At 39.2% G+C, this 19,478-nt stretch overlaps 1 protein-coding gene across 9 annotated transcripts in view; it reads right to left on the bottom strand.

Moving 5' to 3' along the window:
• The window catches only part of CAMKMT (calmodulin-lysine N-methyltransferase), a 431,738-nt gene that overhangs the window by 79,286 nt on the left and 332,974 nt on the right, over positions 1-19,478 (bottom strand). For 7 of the 9 annotated variants that reach the window (XM_064572538.1, XM_064572539.1, XM_064572540.1 and 4 more), the window contains exon 7: positions 17,607-17,673. The exons of the other annotated variants lie outside the window; for them this stretch is intronic. In XM_064572538.1, the coding sequence (XP_064428608.1) occupies positions 17,607-17,673 (67 nt within the window). The remainder of the gene's footprint in view (positions 1-17,606; positions 17,674-19,478) is intronic. 9 annotated transcript variants of the gene reach the window in all.

Genomic DNA, 19,478 nt, shown 5'->3' on the forward strand with positions numbered 1-19,478 from the left:
GAATCACTACAGAATTCCTCATGCTTTAGAAAAATCTTAATAGCTACAGGCATGGCAAACCTAGTAAGTCTAACAGATATTGCACAGCAGGAAGAATGCTGGGCTTACAGCTAGCTAGAAAGCTCTGAGTTCAAATACCAGCTCCACCACTCACAGGCCAGTGGGGCTGGGAGATAGTACCATGGCCTTCGTCTGTTACAGACATTAGTTGCATTGCACAACGATAAAGAATCCAATGAGCTAGAATACATGAAAGTACATTATCAGGGCTCAATAAATATTAGTTTCCTTTCCCTTACTCTTGCATTAACTTAGATTTTTTTTCTTTCTGGCTTTGACTTCGGAGTGTCAACCTGAAATGCAAAGCTAAGTCAATTTCTGATAGGATTCCTACCTTGTGATTTAAAACTCACACCAATAAATAAATAAATAAATAAATAAAATTTTAAAAAATTCTCAAACAGAAAGTCTCTATTTTAAGTTTGTAATAAAACCCAATGTCAAACATGTTTAATCTAATTTGTATTTCACTGTGGTGCTCACAGATAGCTCTCCCTCTACAGATTTAAGGCCTTTCTTTTCTCACATTCCTACAGTTAGTATTTGTTTACCATTATATTTGCCAACTCCTCATTGGGGAGTGAGTCACAGTTTTTAACTCTGCTGTTAAAAAGGTCACCCCTGTGTTTTTGCATTGTATTGATACAATTCTTGATTATGCTTGCCAAATGTAATGAGCTTAGAGTTATTAAAAACAAACAAACAAACAAACAACTACACAAGCTGTCTTACCAGCAGTGGGGAAGACAGCAGTTTTCTTCACATAGATATTACAGGCATTCTTCCTTGCAACAGACTCCGGGAGCCCTTCCCACGGTTTATATCTTACATCACAAAGTCTGTCTGGGCATAGCTCACCCTTACAGAGCGTCCATTCAAGTCATTTATAGTATTTACATAAACTGGGGAATCATTTCTCTTCTTTCAAATACTTCCCTATTTGTCACTTGTCCCTCCATTTTTCCTGATCTTTTAGACTTTCAAAATGCCATACGCTAGAACATTCTATAATAGTGTTTTAGACACTTGGGGAAAGGAGCCTAAATCTAGAACAGAAAACCAAGAATGAGAGAGAACACTAATGTGTTGATTTCCTAACTTGGGAGCCAGTCCAACCACAGGGTTATTCAGCACTTCTCTGGAGGCTGTGAAGGGTAGGACAAAGAGGACCTGTTTCTAAGTAACAAAATTAAAACAGTCAAAGGAAACAAATAGTCTTTTTTGGAAATGAAACAAAATAATTACAGATTGTCATGTTGGGGACGGTATGCTGAATAAGGTGGAAGGTAGAATGTGATTTTAAGGCAGGATTTGGAGAGGAAAGAGGAAGAAGAGTTAAATCTTAGACAAAGTATACAGGAGGCAAAGGGTTTGGAGGCTGGATGCACACATCCCTGTTTTCAGCTCCCCAACATTCCAGGTCTTTGTTCTTTAAGACGACCTCACCATGAGCCTGGGGCTATCTGATATCTTTTCCCTCTTCATCTTTTCTCTTTGCCTCTTGTCTAAAAGCAAGTAGGGTTACTCATCCTTTCAAGGACAGCCTCCCCACCTATGTGCAGGATTAAACCACTCCCTTTTTCCTCTAGCTTAGTGGCTTTCAAACTTGAGCATGCATCAGAATGCTCAGTAGGTTTGTTAAAACACAGATTTCAGGCTTCAGTCCCAGAGTTTCTGATTCAGTAGGTCTGGGGTGGAGGCTGCAAATCTGCACTTCTAACAAATTTCCAAGTGGTGCTGATACTGCTGGTCTGGGGACCATACTTTGAGAAGCACCACTCTAGGCCTTGCGGCATCAAATCTGCCCCCATCCCACCCCCCTCACTTCATATATTACTTAGTTCTTCTTCCTTGGCTGTGGTGGCATGCCTAACAACATGCTCCCCTCTTCCCCCAACTCTGCTTCTCCTCGATACACATACTACTTGGCTCTTTGCCTTCGCCATCAACGCTTTGGCAGGAGTCTACTCTCATTGATTCACTTGCCCTTGCCATCTAACCTTTCTCACAACAGACAGGAGCACTGCTTCGCAATTTGCTAGACCTTCAGTGATCTGCAGTAGCTAACACTGCTGGTCCCCCTCTCCTTGAAATTCTCTCCTGGACTTGCTTCCGTCAAGGAGCAGTTTTATACCATACCACCCTACATCAGCCTTCCTATCTCCAGCTCCTTCTCTGTATCCCTGACTGGCCCCTATTACTCTGCCCCCCAAACAGATATTTCTAAGATTCTCTCCTTAGCCATCTTCTTTTATGTTCCAGTTTCCGTAGCTGTGCTCTACTCTTTTCATGTTGATCTCCAAATCTTCTAGCACATTTCCTGAGATTTGAACTTTAACCGCCTAACTGGTTCTTAACCGCCTACTAGTTACTGTCACATACAGAACACACATTTATGTTCTACAACCACATGAATGTAGCATGTCCCAAACTGCTCTATTACTCCTCCTCCATTCTCCAGAATGGCCCCTGTATTTGCTCACTGGTTTCTGCTCTCATTCAGGCCTGGATACCTATTTCCTGTTCTTGGGAACCACTGAGATAGCTTTCAAAACAAGCAAAAAAAAAAAAGAAAAAAGAAAAAAACAACAACAACCCTTTTTATTGTAGAATAAAACACTGAAACAGAAAACTACATGAAACAAAAAATGCCTTAATTATGAGGCAAATACTTTTGTAACCACAACGCAGATCAAGAAATAGAACTTTGCCTGATACCTCAGAAGTCCCTTTACATGCTCTGTCCCATTTGCCTCTCTCCTCCACCTCAATGCAATGACTTCTGTTTAACTGGTCTGTTGGCCTCATCACACCAGAGAACTAAATTCGGCCTGTCCCCATTCATCACACCAGAGAACTAAATTTGCCTGGACACATTTTTCTTTTCTTCTTCTTCTTTTTTAAAAGATTTTATTTATTTATTTGAGAGAGAGAGACAGAGCGAGAGAGAACAAGCAGGGAGAGGGGCAGAGGGAGCGGGAGAAGCAGGCTCCCTGCTGAGCAGAGAGCCCAACAGGGGGCTTGATTCCAGGACCCAGGGATCACGACCTGAACAGAAGGCAGACACTTAACCGTCTGAGCCACCCACGCCCCAGGACACATCTCTTCTACCTCCATGCCTTTGATGATTTCCTCCTTGTTTTTCATACCTACAATGCCCTCTTCAACTGCTTTTCTTCACTTGCCTTTCATGTGCTAAATCATACCTTAAGGGCCACGTCCTTCACTCTTTCTCAGGTCCCTCTGCCTTGGATTGGCTGATTTTCTCTTTATCCTTACATAGCACGATTAACCCAACTAGAGCAGACTCTGTCTTATGCCTTGGTAGTCGGGCAAGTATCTGTCTCTCATTTGGATAGCTTGAGCTTCCTAAGACAGAAACCTCACCTTACTAATATTTGTAACCTCTAAAGAGCTCATGATAGTGCTTTACATGGAGCAGACTCTAAGTTACATTTTATTACCTTGGACTGAATGATACAAGTTGGACCAGAATAACAGCTAATTTAGTAAAATATTTTAGGTAAAAATGTTATTCACTAACAAAGAAGAGTGTATGGGGCACATACGTGGCTCAGTTGGTTAAGCATCTGACTCTTGATCTCAGCTCCAGTTTTGATCTCAGGGTCATGAGTTCAAACCCTGCTTTGGGCTCCACACTGGCTGTGAAGCCTACTGAAAAAAAAGAAGAAGAAGAAGAAGAGTGTATGTAAGACAGACACAGCAAAAAAAAAAAAAAAAGTCCAAAAAATAAGCAGTGCTATGAAAGATAAAAAGATAAAAGAGATCCAAGTGTTATTTCTGGATCTCCATTTTTCTCAACTAGTGTGGAATTGTTTCTCAACTGGAGTAGTATTGGCATTTGGGACAGGACAATTCTGAATTGTAGTGGACTGTCCCTGGCACTGTAGGATGTTTACCATCTCTGCTCCCTCTGGTACTAGTAATATCCCTTAGTCATTGTGACAACCAAACAGGAATGTCCCCCGTAATTACAAACAGGTGCAGAGGTGGGCACACAGGTGGATTATCTCAAAGGGCCTCTTCCACCTCTGATGTGTGCTCCTTGTTGAATCCCAAAAGTAAGAGCTGTAATGTAGACAAGAAACTGATCAGAATTACTCCCTTGTCTGTATAACTTTGCCCCTCCCACTGCCATGCACATCATTAAGATGACACCATAGAAATTCAGAGTCCAGGGCGCCTGGGTGGCTCAGTCAGTTAAGTGTCCAGCTCTTGATCTCAGCTCTGGTCTTGATCTCAGGGTTGTGAGTTCAAGCCCTGTGTTGGGCTCCAGGCTAGGTGTAGAGCCTACAAGAGAAGAAAAGAAAAGAAAAGGAAGAGAAGAGAGAAGAAAAGAAAGGAATGAATGAATTCAGAGTCCAAAGTGAGAAATAAAGCCCTCTAATGGAAGGAAAAAAAAAAACAAAAACCGAACAAAAACAAAAACAAACAACCTCTCTTAAGGACAAACAGCAGGGTGTCCATAGATACACCTTTGTGCTTTCTTTTATTTTTTTAATAATTTTTTATTTATTCATTTGAGACAGAGAGATACAGAGAGAGAGAAAGCAGGAGCAGTGGGGAGAGGCAGAGGAAGAGGTAGAAGCAGACTCCCTGCTGAGCAGGGAGCCCGACGTGGGGCTCCAACCCAGGACCTGGAGATCATGACCTGAGCTGAAGGCAGATGCTTAACCATCTGAGCCACCCAGGCGCCCCATATTCACCTTTGTGCTTTCAGCTGGTATGCTACACTGAACAGCAATCTAGGGGTAAAATGAGTTAATCAAAGTGTGATCTTTGATCCAGATATATTAGAATCACCTTGGGAGATTGTTAAAATGTGAGATTTATGAACCTCAACCCCCAGGAGTCTAATTCAGTAAGGAAATTTTGTTTTTAAAATAAGTACCACAGGTAGTTCCTATGAAATGGGTCTGGGACCACTTGAGAAGCATGTTCCAGAAGATCTTTACCAGTATGGACTTGGATTTAGAATACTTTTTAGCCATAGGTCTAGACTTTTAGTTCCATGTGTCCAATGTGTTTATTTTCAAAAGAGATATTTTAAAGAGGATGCCACTTCAGGGAAGCAACATTCACCCTAAAGACAGAATTAATTAAGAGCACTCCCCACTATATAAAGAACTTATATAACTCAACACAAAATTAATAATAATAATAATAATCCCGTTGAAAAATGGGCAGAGGACCTGTCCAAAGAAGACATCCAGATGGCCAACAGACACATGAAAAGATGCTCAGCATCACTCATCAGGGAAATGCAAATCAAAACCACAATGAGATATCACCTTATATCTGTCAAAATGCTAGAATCAAAAAGACAAGAAATAACAAGTGTTAGCAAGGATGTAGAGAAAAAGGAACCCATGTGCACTAATGGTGGGAATGTAAGTTGATGCAGCCACTTTGGGAAACAGTATCAAGGTTCCTCAAAAAATTAAAAATAGAAATACCCTGTGATCCAATAATTCCACTGCTGGGTATTTACTCAAAGAAAACAAAAACACTAATTTGAAAAGATATATGTACTCCTGTGTTTATTGCAGCATTATTTACAATAGCCAAGATATGGAAGCAACCCAAGGGTCCATCAGTAGATGAATGGGTAAAGAAGATGTGGTGAATATGTGTGCTATGGAATATTACTCAGCCATAAAAAGAATGGCATCTTGCCATGTGAGACAACATGGATGGATCCAGAGGATATTATGCTAAGTGAAATAAGCCCAATAAAGACAAACACCGTATGATTTCACTTACACATAGAACCCAAAAGACAAAATAAATGAATAAACAAACAAAAAGCAGAAACAGACCCATAAATACAGAGAACAAACATGGTTGCCAGAGTGGAGGAAGGTGAGGGGATAGGCAAAATGGGTGAAGGGGGGTGGAAGATACAAGCTTCTAGCTTCCAGAAAGAACAAGTCATGGTGATAAAACGTACAGCATAGGGAAGATAGTCAATGGTACTATAATAATGTGGTGAGTACAGCATAACATAGAGACTTGTGGAATCACTATGCTCTGCACCTGAAACTAATATAACATCGTGTGTCAACTATACTTCAATTAAAAACAAAAAACAAAAAAAACCACTTCTCACCGGATCACTAAGGGAAGGAAGCAACATCACAGATTCACCGAAACAGGATTTAATTTATATAAATTCCTTGAAACAGATGACCTGACCAACTTCATTGATTTTTACCCTGAAGTGAAACTAATTTACATTTCCAGACTATAAATTAGGCTTGGAGAGAGGTGAGGGGGAAGTAATGTTAGGTCTCAATGAAATTTTTGCCTTAGAGGATCTACAAGAGTGATTAACTACAGACAATTGAGAGTTGACAGTAAGTCAGGTTCCGTCCTTTCTTTGTAAATACATGACATCTATAAAATAAAATAAACAAGAGAATAAGGTAGATGGAACTGGCTTTAATGAGTGAAAACTGGGACAACTTTAAGGCAATGAAATACTACAGCATTTAATGGGAAACTCTTAGAGAGAGCTCTACTTCAGCGGTTCTCAAGCAAGGTCTCCAGACCAGCAATAGCAGGGTCACCTGCGAACCTGCTAGAAATGCAAACTCTTGGGCCCTACCTCAGTCTCTCCAGGGATAGGACCCAATAATCTGTGTCATAAGTTCTACAGATGATTCTGATACTAAAGTTTGAGAACTACGGCTCCAGCTTATTATATATCTCTGGACTGACTTTAAAACTGATCCCACTCTCTGGATCTGTGTTTTTGTCTGTATTTTAGCTGAAATAAACTTATTTCAGAGTCCAAAAGGAAGACGGATTTGCCTAACATTTGGACCCCTTAAGTTGGTGACCAGTATATTCTACACTGGTTAGGGAGGACTGGTAAGGGGTTTTGAGATCTTGGAATGAAAGGTACTAATTATATTTCCCATTTCAAATATCTCTGATTCTATAATTATGACAGCTGATTAACTTACATGGGAGTAAAACAAAGTGATGATAAAAAATTAGAATTAGCTTTAATTTCATATCAAATTTCAACTATGTGCCATTAAATGTGAAATCACAAAATTCATTATTGTTTTTTCATGTTTTCATTCACTTTTCTTTTTTGTTCATTTTCAAATTTATGAACTTTCAAGCACAGTGCATTTTAATATAAGAATTTCACTATTTGTTGCCAACTTCAAATTGTAACTTCCAGAATAATGGGATAAAAATCGCTCTGATCTAGCATTATGCTAGCAACTTAGAGTGACCCAGATTAGATGGCTCAAAAGATAAGAAAAGTTTCCAAATTCTTTTAAGAAGTCAGCATACCAGTGATATTAATAAAGATAGTGCAATAAAACCGTGGACCAATTTTACTGATGAATATCAATACAAAAAGCCCAGATAACATAATATACTGCTGGTGGGAATGTAAAATGATTCAGCCAACTTGGAAAACAGTCTGGCAATTCCTCAGAAAGTTAAACATAGAGGTACTATATGGCTATATACATCCAAGAGAAATTAAACTTGTCATAAGAACTTGTACACAAATGTTCACAGCAGCACTATTCATAATAGCTAAAAAGTGGAAACAACCCAATTGTCAACAATGAATGGATGAATAAAATGTGGTCTATCCATCCTCCAAAACACTACTAGGACTGATGAATGAATTCAGCAAGTTTGCAGGATACAAAATCAATGTAAAGAAATTTGTGGCATTTCTATACACTAATAATGAAGCAGCAGAAAGAGAAATTAAGAAAACAATCCCATTTACAACTGCACCAAAAATAATAAAATACCTAGGGATAAACTTAACCAAGGAGGTAACAAACCTATACTGTGAAAACTATGAAACACTAATGAAAGAAGTTGAAGACAACACAAACAAATGGACAGACATGCCATGCTCATGGATTGGAAGAACAAATATTGTTAAAATGTCCATACTACCCAAAGCAATCTATAGATTCAATGCAATCCCTATTAAAATACCAACTGCATTTTTCACAGAACTGGAACAAACAATCCTAATTTTTTTTTAACCATAATAGTTTTATCAAGTCTTTTATTTATTTATTTATTTATTTATGATTTTATTTATTTATTTGACAGAGAGAGACACAGCAAGAGAGGGAACACAAGCGGGGCAAGTGGGAAAGGCAAAAGGAGAAGCAGGCTTCCCGTGGAGCAGAGAGCCCAATGCAGGGCTCGATCCCAGGACCCTGGGATCATGACCTGAGCTGAAGGCAGATGCTTAATGACTGAGGCACCCAGGCTCCCCAAACAATCCTAAAATTTGTATGGGGTCACAAAAGACCCCAAATAGCCAAAGCAATCTTGAAAAAGAAAAGCAAAACTGGAGGGGCACCTGGGGGCTCAGTTGGTTAAGCAGCTGCCTTAGGCTTGGGTTATGATCTTGGGGTCCTGGGATTGAGCCCCGCATGGGGCTCCCTGTTCAGCAGGGAGCCTCCTTCTCCTTCTTTTCGCGACTTGTGCTCTCTCTCACTGAAAGAAAGAAGGAAGGAAGGAAGGAAGGAAGGAAGGAAGGAAGGAAGGAAGGAAGGAAAAGAAAGGAAGGAAGGAAGGAAGAAAGAAAGAGAGAGGAAAGAAAAGAAAGAAAGAAAGAAAGAAAGAAAGAAAGAAAGAAAGAAAGAAAGAAAGAAAGAAAAGCAAAACTGGAGGTATCACAATTCCAGACTTCAAGTTATATTACAAAACTACAAAGCTGTAGTAATCAAAATAGTATGGTACCTCACAAAAATAGATACAGAGATCAACAGAACAGAATAGAAAGCCCAGAAATAAACTCACAATTATATGGCCAATTAATCTTTGACAAAGGAGGGAAGAATATGCAATGGGAAAAACTCACCTCAACAAATGGTGTTGGGAAAAATGGACATCTACATGCAAAAGAAAGAAGCTGGACCACTTTCTTTTTTTTTTTTTTTAAAGATTTTATTTATTTATGTGACAGAGAGAGACACAGCGAGAGAGGGAACACAAGCAGGGGGAGTGGGAGAGGGAGAAGCAGACTTCCCGTGGAGCAGGGAGCCCGATGCGGGACTCGATCCCAAGACCCTGGGATCATGACCTGAGCCGAAGGCAGACGCTTAACGACTGAGCCACCCAGGCGCCCCGCTGGACCACTTTCTTATATCACACACAAAAGTAAACTCAAAATAGATTAAGGACCTTAAACCATAAAAATCCTGGAAGACAGCACAGGCAGTAATTTCTCTGACATTGGGCATAACAACATCTTTCTATATATGTTTTCTGAGGCAAGGGAAACAAAAGCAAAAATAAACTATTGGGACTACATCAAAATTTAAAAAACTTTGGCACAGCAAAGGAAACAACCAACAAAACTAAAAGACAACCTACTGAATGGAAGAATATATTTGCAAATGACATCTGATAAAGGGTTAGTATCCAAGATATATAAAGAATTTATGCAACTCAACAGCAAAAAACAAAAACAACCAACCAAAAAAACCACAAATAAAAAAATGGGCAGAAGACATGAACAGACATTTCTCCAAAGAAGACCTATACGTGGCCAACAGACGCATGAAAAGATGCTCAACATCACTCATCATCAGGGAAATGTAAATCAAACCCACATTGATATATCACCTCACACCTGTCAGAATGGCTAAAATCAAAAACTCAAGAAACAAGTGTTAGCAAGGATGTGGAGAAAAAGGAACTCTCATGCACCGTTGGTGAGAATGCAAATCGGTGCAGCCACTGTGGAAAACAGTATGGAGGTTCCCCAAAAGTTTAAAAACAGAACTACCCTATGATTCAGTAATTCCACTAGTGGGTATTTATCCAAAGAATATGAAATACAAATTCAAAGGGCTATATGCATCCGTATATTTATTGCAGCATTATTTACAATAGCCAAATTATAGAAGCAGCCTAAGTGTCTATCAATAGATGAACGGATAAAAAGGATGTAGTATATACATATATACAATGGAATATTATTCAGCCATAAAAAGAACGAAATCTTGCCATTTGCAACAACATGGATGGATATAGAGTATAATGCTAAATGAAATAAGCCAGACAGAGAAAGACAAATACTGTATCATTTCACTTATATGTGGAATTTGAGAAACAAAACAAATGAACAAAGAAAAAAAAAGAGACAAACCAAAAAACAGACTCTCAACTACAGAGAACAAACATATGGTTACCAGAGGGGAGGTGGGTTGGGGGATGGGTGAAGTAGGGGAAGGGGACTAACAGTATGCTTATCTTGATGAGCACTGAGTTATGTAAGGAATTGTTAAATCACTATATCATACACCTGAAACTAATACAACACTGTATGTTAACTACACTGGAATTAAAACAAAATAAACGTGTTCTATCTGTACAGTGGAATATTATTCAGCCATAAAAAAGAATGACATCACAATACATGCTAAAACATGGATGAACCCCAAAACAATTATGTTAAGTTAAAGAAACCAGATATGAAGGACCACATATTATATGATTCCATTTATGTGAAATGTCCAGAAGAAGAAAATCCATAGAGCCAGAAAGTAGATCAGTGGCTCCCTGATGCTAGGAAAGAGAAAGGGGGGAGGGGCAATGGGCAGTTGCTGCTAATGGGTCACTTTGTTCAGGGGTGATGAAATTGTTCTAAAATTGATCATGAGGGTTGCACAACTCTGTGAATATCCTAAAACCCATTAAATTGTACACTTTAAGTGGGTGAATTATACAGTATGTGAATTATATCTCAATAAACTTGTTATAAAAATAATTCCAGACAACACACTAGAATACAACAGCATGTTAAGAGATGAATTAAGACACCATGACCAAGTGACTAGAAACACAGAGATACTATAATATTAAGAAACCTGTTATATGAGTTGTCATAGGTACAGGTGAAGTCAGAAAAACATTTTGATCAGCTCCATTCATGCTAAAAAGGTATGGGCTGAAGTTCCATATTTATTTGTAACACAATCTCTTAAAAACAAGGAGATCAATAAAAACTTCCTTAACAAGGTAAAAAATATCCTATATATTTCCACTCAAATGCTAATCCATGTATAACGGTGAAACATTCCAGGAGTCCCAAGAAAGTCGGGCTCAAAATGCCTATCATTTAATATCATCTGGGAAATTTTTATTCAATAATATTATATAAGAGATACAAAATAAGAGGTATAAGAATTGGAAAGAAGTAGAAATCATCACCATTTGCAGATGATGGGATTGTTTATTTGGAAAACTCAAGAGAATAAACCAACAAACTAGCAGAAATAATAACTCATGGAGGCAACTGAACATTTCCTATACAAACCCCTATAGCTTTCTTTATATATATACAAATAACAACCCGTTAGAAAATATAACGAAAGAGAAGATCTCATTTATAAGAGAAACAAAACTAGTTTCTGAAAAAAAACTTAACAAGAAAAATGAAGAAAGATTTCAAATGTTAATGAAACATCTAGAAAAACTTAAATAAAAAGAAAATGCCCTGTTCTTGAATAGGAAGACTCAGTCATCAAGATGTCAAGGCTTAATAAATTGTATTTCTTTCAATCACAATGAAAATGCCAGTATAATAAAAATACCAACATAATTTTAGAAAATTCTAAAAGAAAGAATAATGACAAGGGACTAGTCTTAACAGATAGGAAAATATATTACAAAGTTGTAGTAACTTACACTTTGGTAGAGTCATATGAATACACAAAGTTCACTTCTGAAAATTTGTTCTGTAGATATACTTGCAAATGTATAGTCTATGTACAGATGAGTTCACTGCAGCATTGTTTGCAATGGCAAAATACTGAAAACAGACTATTACTAAAGTAAAAAATTATTTTTTAGCAATGGATTATGATGTGGTCATACTCTAAAAAAATTTTTTTAAGATTGCCCCTTCTCCATTTTAAAGCGAGGAAATCTTTTGAAAATGAAGATCTTTTTATCTGATATGTAACTTCGGTGATATAAATTTCTATGAAGGAGTGATTTTTCTCTTAAACCTGGAAGGCATTTCCACAGAGGATATATATAGTAGTCCGACCTGCACACCTGGCTATCAATATAGAACTTGACCGAATTTGGGTGGTGAGATTTTGATCTTGGTGAAGAGTAGGGAAGTGCATGTCCAAAGAGTTAATACAATGTTATTCTAGAATAAAAGGCCTTAATTTTTAATTTGCTGCAGTTTAAGAGGATGCCTAAAAAATACAATGTCCCCAAATGTTAAAATCTGGCTCATTTTAATACAAGAAGAAGAACTCCAACAAAATATCAGAAACCGGATAACATGCCTGTGGGAGCTGGTTTCTTCAGTGCAGAACACTAAATCGTAGGGGACATGGGCCCATCTTTAAATTTGTCAGGCAAATAAAAAATGTTCGCGGGGCGCCTGGGTGGCTCAGCTGTTAAGCGTCTGCCTTCGGCTCAGGTCATGATCCCAGGTCCTGGGATCGAGCCCCGCATCAGGCTCCCTGCTCAGCGGGAAGCCTGCTTCTCCCTCTCCCACTCCCCTTGCTTGTGTTCGCTCTTTCACTGTGTCTCTCTCTGTCAAATAAATAAATAAAATCTTTAAAAAAAAAAATGTTCGCAATAGAAAGTACACATGGTAATTTCATTTCCCCATATTCAGAATAGCAATGGAAGGAAAAGGGACTGGGGCATCTCTAGAATTCTCAGCAGTTCTCAAGATTCTGTTACCGTAATTGTAGCAAAACCCACTAACAGGTATAGTTTATCAGAAAATTCCTCAAAGAGAGCCCTCAGCCTCCTTATCTTGGTTACCTTCTTCTAACCTTCCTCTTCAACCTGACAAAGGACAGATAAACACCTACTTACAATTTCAGTTTGTCTACAGACACGGCATGTGCATGCCTGAGAAGAAGCCTATCCTGAAATGAAAGTCAGCTATCTGATGTATAAACTGATGTCTTAGTCTCTAAAGCCTGACTCACTCCTGCTAAAAATTATTTGGTTCCATAAGCCTTATGGATTCATGTCTTTCAAAAGGTGCTCCAACTACAAATCTTAAAACCTCTCCTATAAGAGGGATAAAGTGTACTAATTGCTTCAGGGAATACAAAAATATATTAAGCAGAATCCTTGCCTTCAAGAAAATTCTCTGTCTCCCCTGCTAGAGCGTGAAGTCCAAGAAGGCACGGACTTTCTCAGTCTTGTTCATCACGACATCACCAGCACCTAGAACAGTACTTGGTGCACAGAAAGTGATTGAAATATTTGTCAGGAAGTGAATGAACCAATGGCCACAAAAACAAAGACAATATGCTTTGAGCAATAAGAGAATACGGCATATTTGACTGGGACCAGTCTAAGGCCAACAGAAACTAAAAGGATGACAAGATTAGGGCCAGAGAAGGCAGGAGAAATGATAATTAGGCCATCCTACAAGGAAGGATTTAGGAGGACAAGGAGAAGGGGAACAGGCCTGGCTAAGGCCACAGACAGGGCAGACTAGATGTGTCCAGAAAGTGCAGAGGCTCAGGTGGCCACAGGAGAGGGCCATGGGAGAAGGTGTGTGTTGGGGAAGCAGAGGAGCTAGATTGAATGAGGAGAGTGAAGGAAGTGAGGGCAGGCTGCAGAAGGTCTAGAAAAATCAGCAACAGGATTCCACCTGGTTGAGATTTACACCTTTAAAATCATTTTTCATACCCCCGGTTTAACCTTTAGAAGAAAATGAGCCTCTGAAAAGATATAAATCTTTTTTTTTTGTAGTTTTTAATTTTATTATATTATGTTAGTCACCATACAATATATCATTGGTTTTTGATGTAGTGATCCACGATCCATTGTTTTCACGTAACACCCAGTGCTCCATGCAGTATGTGCCCTCCTTAATACCCATCACCGGGCTAACCAATCCGAAAAGATATAAATCTTAAAAAGCAGTAGGGCAATGGGGCCAATAGCCAGTCCTGGGGGCCCACATAAAGGTGAAATTTGGGTTATAAAGAAGTCTTTAATATTATAATAAGTTCCATAGTTTACTAAAATTAATGGTTTATCAAAGAATAATAAAAGTCCCGGGCCTAAATTCACTAGCAATTTTCACACAAAGATAAACTCTTTTCTTAGGCAGAAACTTACTTTTAATATCACAGCAGGGTATATTTGATAGGTTTTTAAAAAAAAATTGTAACTGTTAACTAATATTAACCGGAGAATGACGCCATTCACTAATTCTGGAACACCTAGAAACATGTAGACATCAAAAGCTCCAAATGCTTCTTTATTAGACAGTCACAGGTTTGAAGACAGCTTCAGATAAACCTAACTATTGAGAAGCCGTAAATATCCTTGCTCTTTCAACCACTCTCTAGCTATATTTAGCAGCACGATTTCCTTTGTTCAAGAGCTACTCTCGATAACTCTGTATTTATGCTCCCCAAGACAGAATACCTTGGACCTGTTAGGTAAATGAATGGATAGCTGCATGGATGGACAAACAAATGAACCATCAAATGACTGTATTAAGATCTGTGAGACAAAATGGATATGATGCTTCGTCTATGTATGTCCTAGATCTTTCTTGGTCAGGGCTAAAGCTTCCAGGCCTCCACAAACATGTCTGTCACACAAAGCAACAACTGGGATAGGAGTGCCTGGGTGGCTCAGTTGTTAAGCATCTGCCTTCGGCTCAGGTCATGATCCTGGGGTCCTGGGATCGAGTGTCGCGTCGGGCTCCCTGCTCCACGGGAAGCCTGCTTCTCCCTCTCCCACTCCCCCTGCTTGTGTTCCCTCTCTCGCTGTCTCTGTCAAATAAATAAATAAAATCTTTAAAAAATAAAAAAAAAACAATAGATGGGGATTAAAATGGAACAGAGGGAGTAAGAAAGTTTTGTTCTTAAAGGAGGAGTGTTTTTCTAGGCAAGGGCTGTGATGAAGAGGGGAGCAGGGGTGGACTCCCTATGGAGCTGCTGAAGCTTACGTGTTCAGGTCCCTCACTTGCACAGATTCCTTCCAAGGCCCACCAGGAGCCCAAGTCAAATGCTTCCAAAGAATTTGCCCAAGTAAGGTATAATCAAATCCATTCTCCTCACGAGGGCCCTCAACATGTTTCAGGCCCCACGCAGCCTGGGTCCACCCTGGCTGAGAGGCAGGAGTGCAGGTTGTCGCTGAGCGAGCACCCTGTCACAGCCTCGGGAAAGGAAGCCTGGGGGCTGTTCACATTCCTGGGTGGTTTCTTGTTCCTTTTTAAAAGCCACCATTTCCTAAGCCCAGAGTTCTCAATACCATGATACTCGTTCTGCTGCTACATCGTAATGAAGTCACAGGAGACATTCAGCTGTTCCAAACTTCATGTCAAGCTTTGAAGTGCTTTTTAATAGCAGAAATATTTGGCTCACAGGTGGGCTTTGTAGCTATGGTAAATACCTCTCAGTTATCTGTCGCTACCGTTATTCCACACCTCCAATTTGGAGGAGAAATTCTGCATATGCATTGAGGCACTAAAAAAGAAGAGTGAACTATATCTTAGTTCTTTTGTGAACAGTTTCCTTTTATTTCTTCTTGCATGGAACTAATGTGCTCATCATATTGTACTGGTTATGGGTGGGAAAGCAGTGGAGAGAAGGGAAATGCTGATTATTACATCACTGGTTGGCAGTTCCTCTTAGCTTCTGGAAGGTTAAGTGGTCAAGTAGCTTCTTCTTATGAGATCAAGGCATTTCAAGGACTGCCTCATCCCCCAGTTTTCTGGCAAAGTGCTTTAGTAGACTTTGGACAAAATGCTTACAGTGGTTAAAAGAGAAAAAACTGACCACAATTAAATATGAGATAAAAGAAAAAATAAAACAAACCCCTCATCTTGTAGGTTCCTAAATGACTATTGACACACAAACTATATGTCCACGTACATACCAGAACAATATAGTTAGAGCATTTCTGAGAACAGATAGAGACAAAGGCCATTTTCGATACATCCTGTGTTGAATAATGACATTTTGCTTCTTTATGTAACTTAATTATTTTATGAAGAGATGACAGAAAATACTGTGCATTCCCTAAGTTAAACACCTGACATTTTTTATTCTTCAAAATGGAACATTTTCAAAATCTAGGTATGTTTATTAATTAGTGATTATTAACACCCAGTAAACAACATTATGTCTTGTAAAAACACAATCTCTCTTCACAGCATGATGCTGAATCTATTATTCCCTGATTCCATATGCTGAAATACACTCAAATGGTCACAAATGACCTTAAGCATTAAATAAATGTAAATGAGGACAACATAGAAAATGTGCTTTTGATTGATAACTAAAAGACCAGGTTGAAAATCACGTCCCAAAATGAAGTCCTCCCCAGAAGGGTATGGCAGTCCTCACTGTGGTGTAAAGGCCTCCCTAAGAATGAAGAGGACACAGGTAGCAGATGGTTCTTTTCTCCTGACCTGCCCGAGGCTTTCTGGGAAACGAAACTGGTTTGTTAATAAATGAGAAACACAGGGCATCCCACCCCCTGTGCCACCAGCTTATGCTGACATTCTACTGCAGGATTTTAAAACAACACATATATGGCCACTTCCTTACCTTCACTAGCTGACATCAGAGAAAAATAATTACTGCTATTCCATGGCCTCAGCCCAATAAGTTTACCACTGGAGGTTTTTTAAGTGTTGTTGCTGTTAATTCATCTTTTTTTTTTATCCCCAAACTGAGTAGTTGGGGTGGGAAATCATCTTCAACACAGAAAAAACTCAAAATATCAAAGGATGACAGATTAGCAGTAATAAATAAATAAAATAATCAGTTAAAAATCAGATTGTTCTTCTAATGTCTGGGGTTCAACATATAAATGAAAAATGCACAAATACAGATATTTCATGTGGAAAGTACGAAATGATTCCTCGCTCTTCTAGGTCCTATCATCAGGGCAAAAGAAAATGTAGCATCACCGAAAACACCATTGTTTTGGTTGAGGGTAAGCATTTGTCCAAGTTTGAATAAGAATGAACAGAATCTAAAAGGGAATGGATACTAGACTATTTCAAAACCATGAAGAGAGCAGGGTTTCTCAATCTTGGACTACTGACATTTTGGGCCAGATAGGTCTTTGTCGTGGGCACTGTCTTGTGCATTGCAGGAGGGTGGCCTCTGTCTACTAGATGCCACTAGCAATCCTCTCCCCCTGAGTCAGGACAATGAAAGAGAACCTGGGGGCAAGACTGCCCCCAGGTTGAGAACCAGAGGAATAGAGTCTTCATAAGGAGGTCCCAGGAAGGCTTATTTCAGCCTCAGACTGTATACTCTCAATCCTGAAATCATTCCCAACCCAGGGTTCAATATACTTCAGTTTTCCTCATTGACCAAAGATAATGAAAATGCCTGCCTGCCTCCTTATGGATTCTTCTGAACATTAAATAAGGTATTTTTAAAGTGCTTAGAACAGTGCCTGACCCACAGTAAGTGCTCAGTAAATATTAGCTATTATTATCCTTAATTATCATCCAGAAAACCAGAATGTTTTAATGCAGGAAGGTATCTTACCAGCTTGATATTTTCCCAGCTTTAAATGCACCAGCCTTCTGATTCCTTGTGATGATGTCTCTCACGTCTACAGGACACAGTTAAGAAAGCTTCTGCAGTGACTGTCAACTGACTCCAAAAAAAAAAAAAAAAGTCCACAAACACAGTGATCTTCTTACTGTACATGGGATCAGCTCAGTGAAAAGAGAAGAGTTGTAGGGTGTGAGGCAGGAGAAGAAGGGTCTAGACCTGGCTCTACCACCAAATGTTGAATTGCTTGCCATAGGCAAGCTCTTTTAATTCCCTGGGCTGCAGTTTTGTCACCTGCGTGCGAAATGTACATTCAGGGAGCATGCTGGCAAGGCTCAGGGTTATGGGCGCTGGTGGGGGTAGATGACTATCGTATAGCTGCTATGCCCTGCTTGCTTAAAAGAGCTACCAGCCCAAAGGCAAGCCTCTTTCAGTCAATGAGAAAAGGACCTGTACCAAGAAAAGCCATATTTCTGGAGGAAAGGTTTTGAAGAGCTGGTCCATTACATCACACAGTGCCATCTTGATGCAGGTCCGTGGGAAAAATCATATCAAGTTCCAACACTGGGCAAAGGTAGGTTTGAGATCAACCCCTTTTGCTTCAGCTTCTGGACACTAAATCTTACAACTGTTTTTGTTTCTCTTCTTGCTCTGGTCTCTTTGCAACCCATAGCCAAATGGATGACCTAACTCTATCAACCACCAGAGCTCTCCTGGCATATACTTCCTGTACTGACCTCTCATCCTGGCTTCATCGTATTGTCCTGGCTTTCTGATTCAAATTGGCCTCACTTTCTCATTTATTTTATATGGCATATCCTATGTGTCACTGTAAAAAGCTGCAAAGTTCCTCTTTCAGAATAAAGCAGGTTTAAATAAACAAGAAATATAATAATTCCAGTGAAGGCTGCAAGCTGAAATAAATTGGGCCCATGGGGAGGACACCAAGCAGATGAGCGATGTTCCCCTATTGCTCAGAAAAACAGATTTCCTGAATGCTCAGAACAAGCATTGGCCAAGGTCTCCCTGCAAGAACAGAGCCACAGGACTTTTTAACCCAAATCTCTGCTTGAAACATCAGGCACACCCATTTCTTCTCTGAGTGAATAAGCAGGTACTGTTATAGCTTTCTCCCCCCCAGGAGTGGGTAGGAAAAATCAATTAGGTCTCCTAATGAAGGGCTTTGTGGAGGTTTACAAAAGTGCTATAATGCAGACTTCTTTTTTTTCTGGGTGAACTTTCCTGTATGCAAATTAAATGCCGTTAAATTACATTCATTAAAAAAATAAAAGAGACTAATTTGCCTACTTGTTTTGATTAACTAAAATGACACATCGGCCTACAGTTCTGTCTATTTCAGGAAGAAAGTATTTCAGGAAAGTCTTCTAAATGAAATGTCTTGTAGAAAAGGACAGCTGACATCTTTATTCTGAGAAGAACAAAATTAGTGAAGAGTCAACTGACAACTGCTTTTTGGTTGAGCTCCGCCCCCCTCCGGCCACACCCTACTCCACGTTTCTATGACATCCAACCGCACGTGGCAATATGCCCGGTACACCTGTAGCGGCGTGTGAGTACATGACTAATCTATCAAGCAAAACATATTATTTTGTTAGTGGAGGTAATACTTTTTATAAAATAGTCACAGGGAAGTTAAATTATATAACTCTGAAAACCTGTTACTAATTTTTAGTAAACATCTTAACGCTATATGCTTTTATACAATTTATAAACCCATGACTCCAGGTAGTCAGGTTGAAGCAAGTGTATGTATTTATATTCTAGAGGTGCTTTTTTTTTTTAATGAAAAAATTCACAGCAGTATTTAGGCTGCTTTATTTTTAGAGCTGGGAAGGAAATATA

The sequence above is a fragment of the Mirounga angustirostris genome, unplaced genomic scaffold (genome assembly GCF_029215605.1).
Source record: "Mirounga angustirostris isolate CCGP_5_RB_7025 unplaced genomic scaffold, mMirAng1.0.hap1 SCAF_10, whole genome shotgun sequence".
Lineage (NCBI taxonomy): Eukaryota > Metazoa > Chordata > Mammalia > Carnivora > Phocidae > Mirounga > Mirounga angustirostris.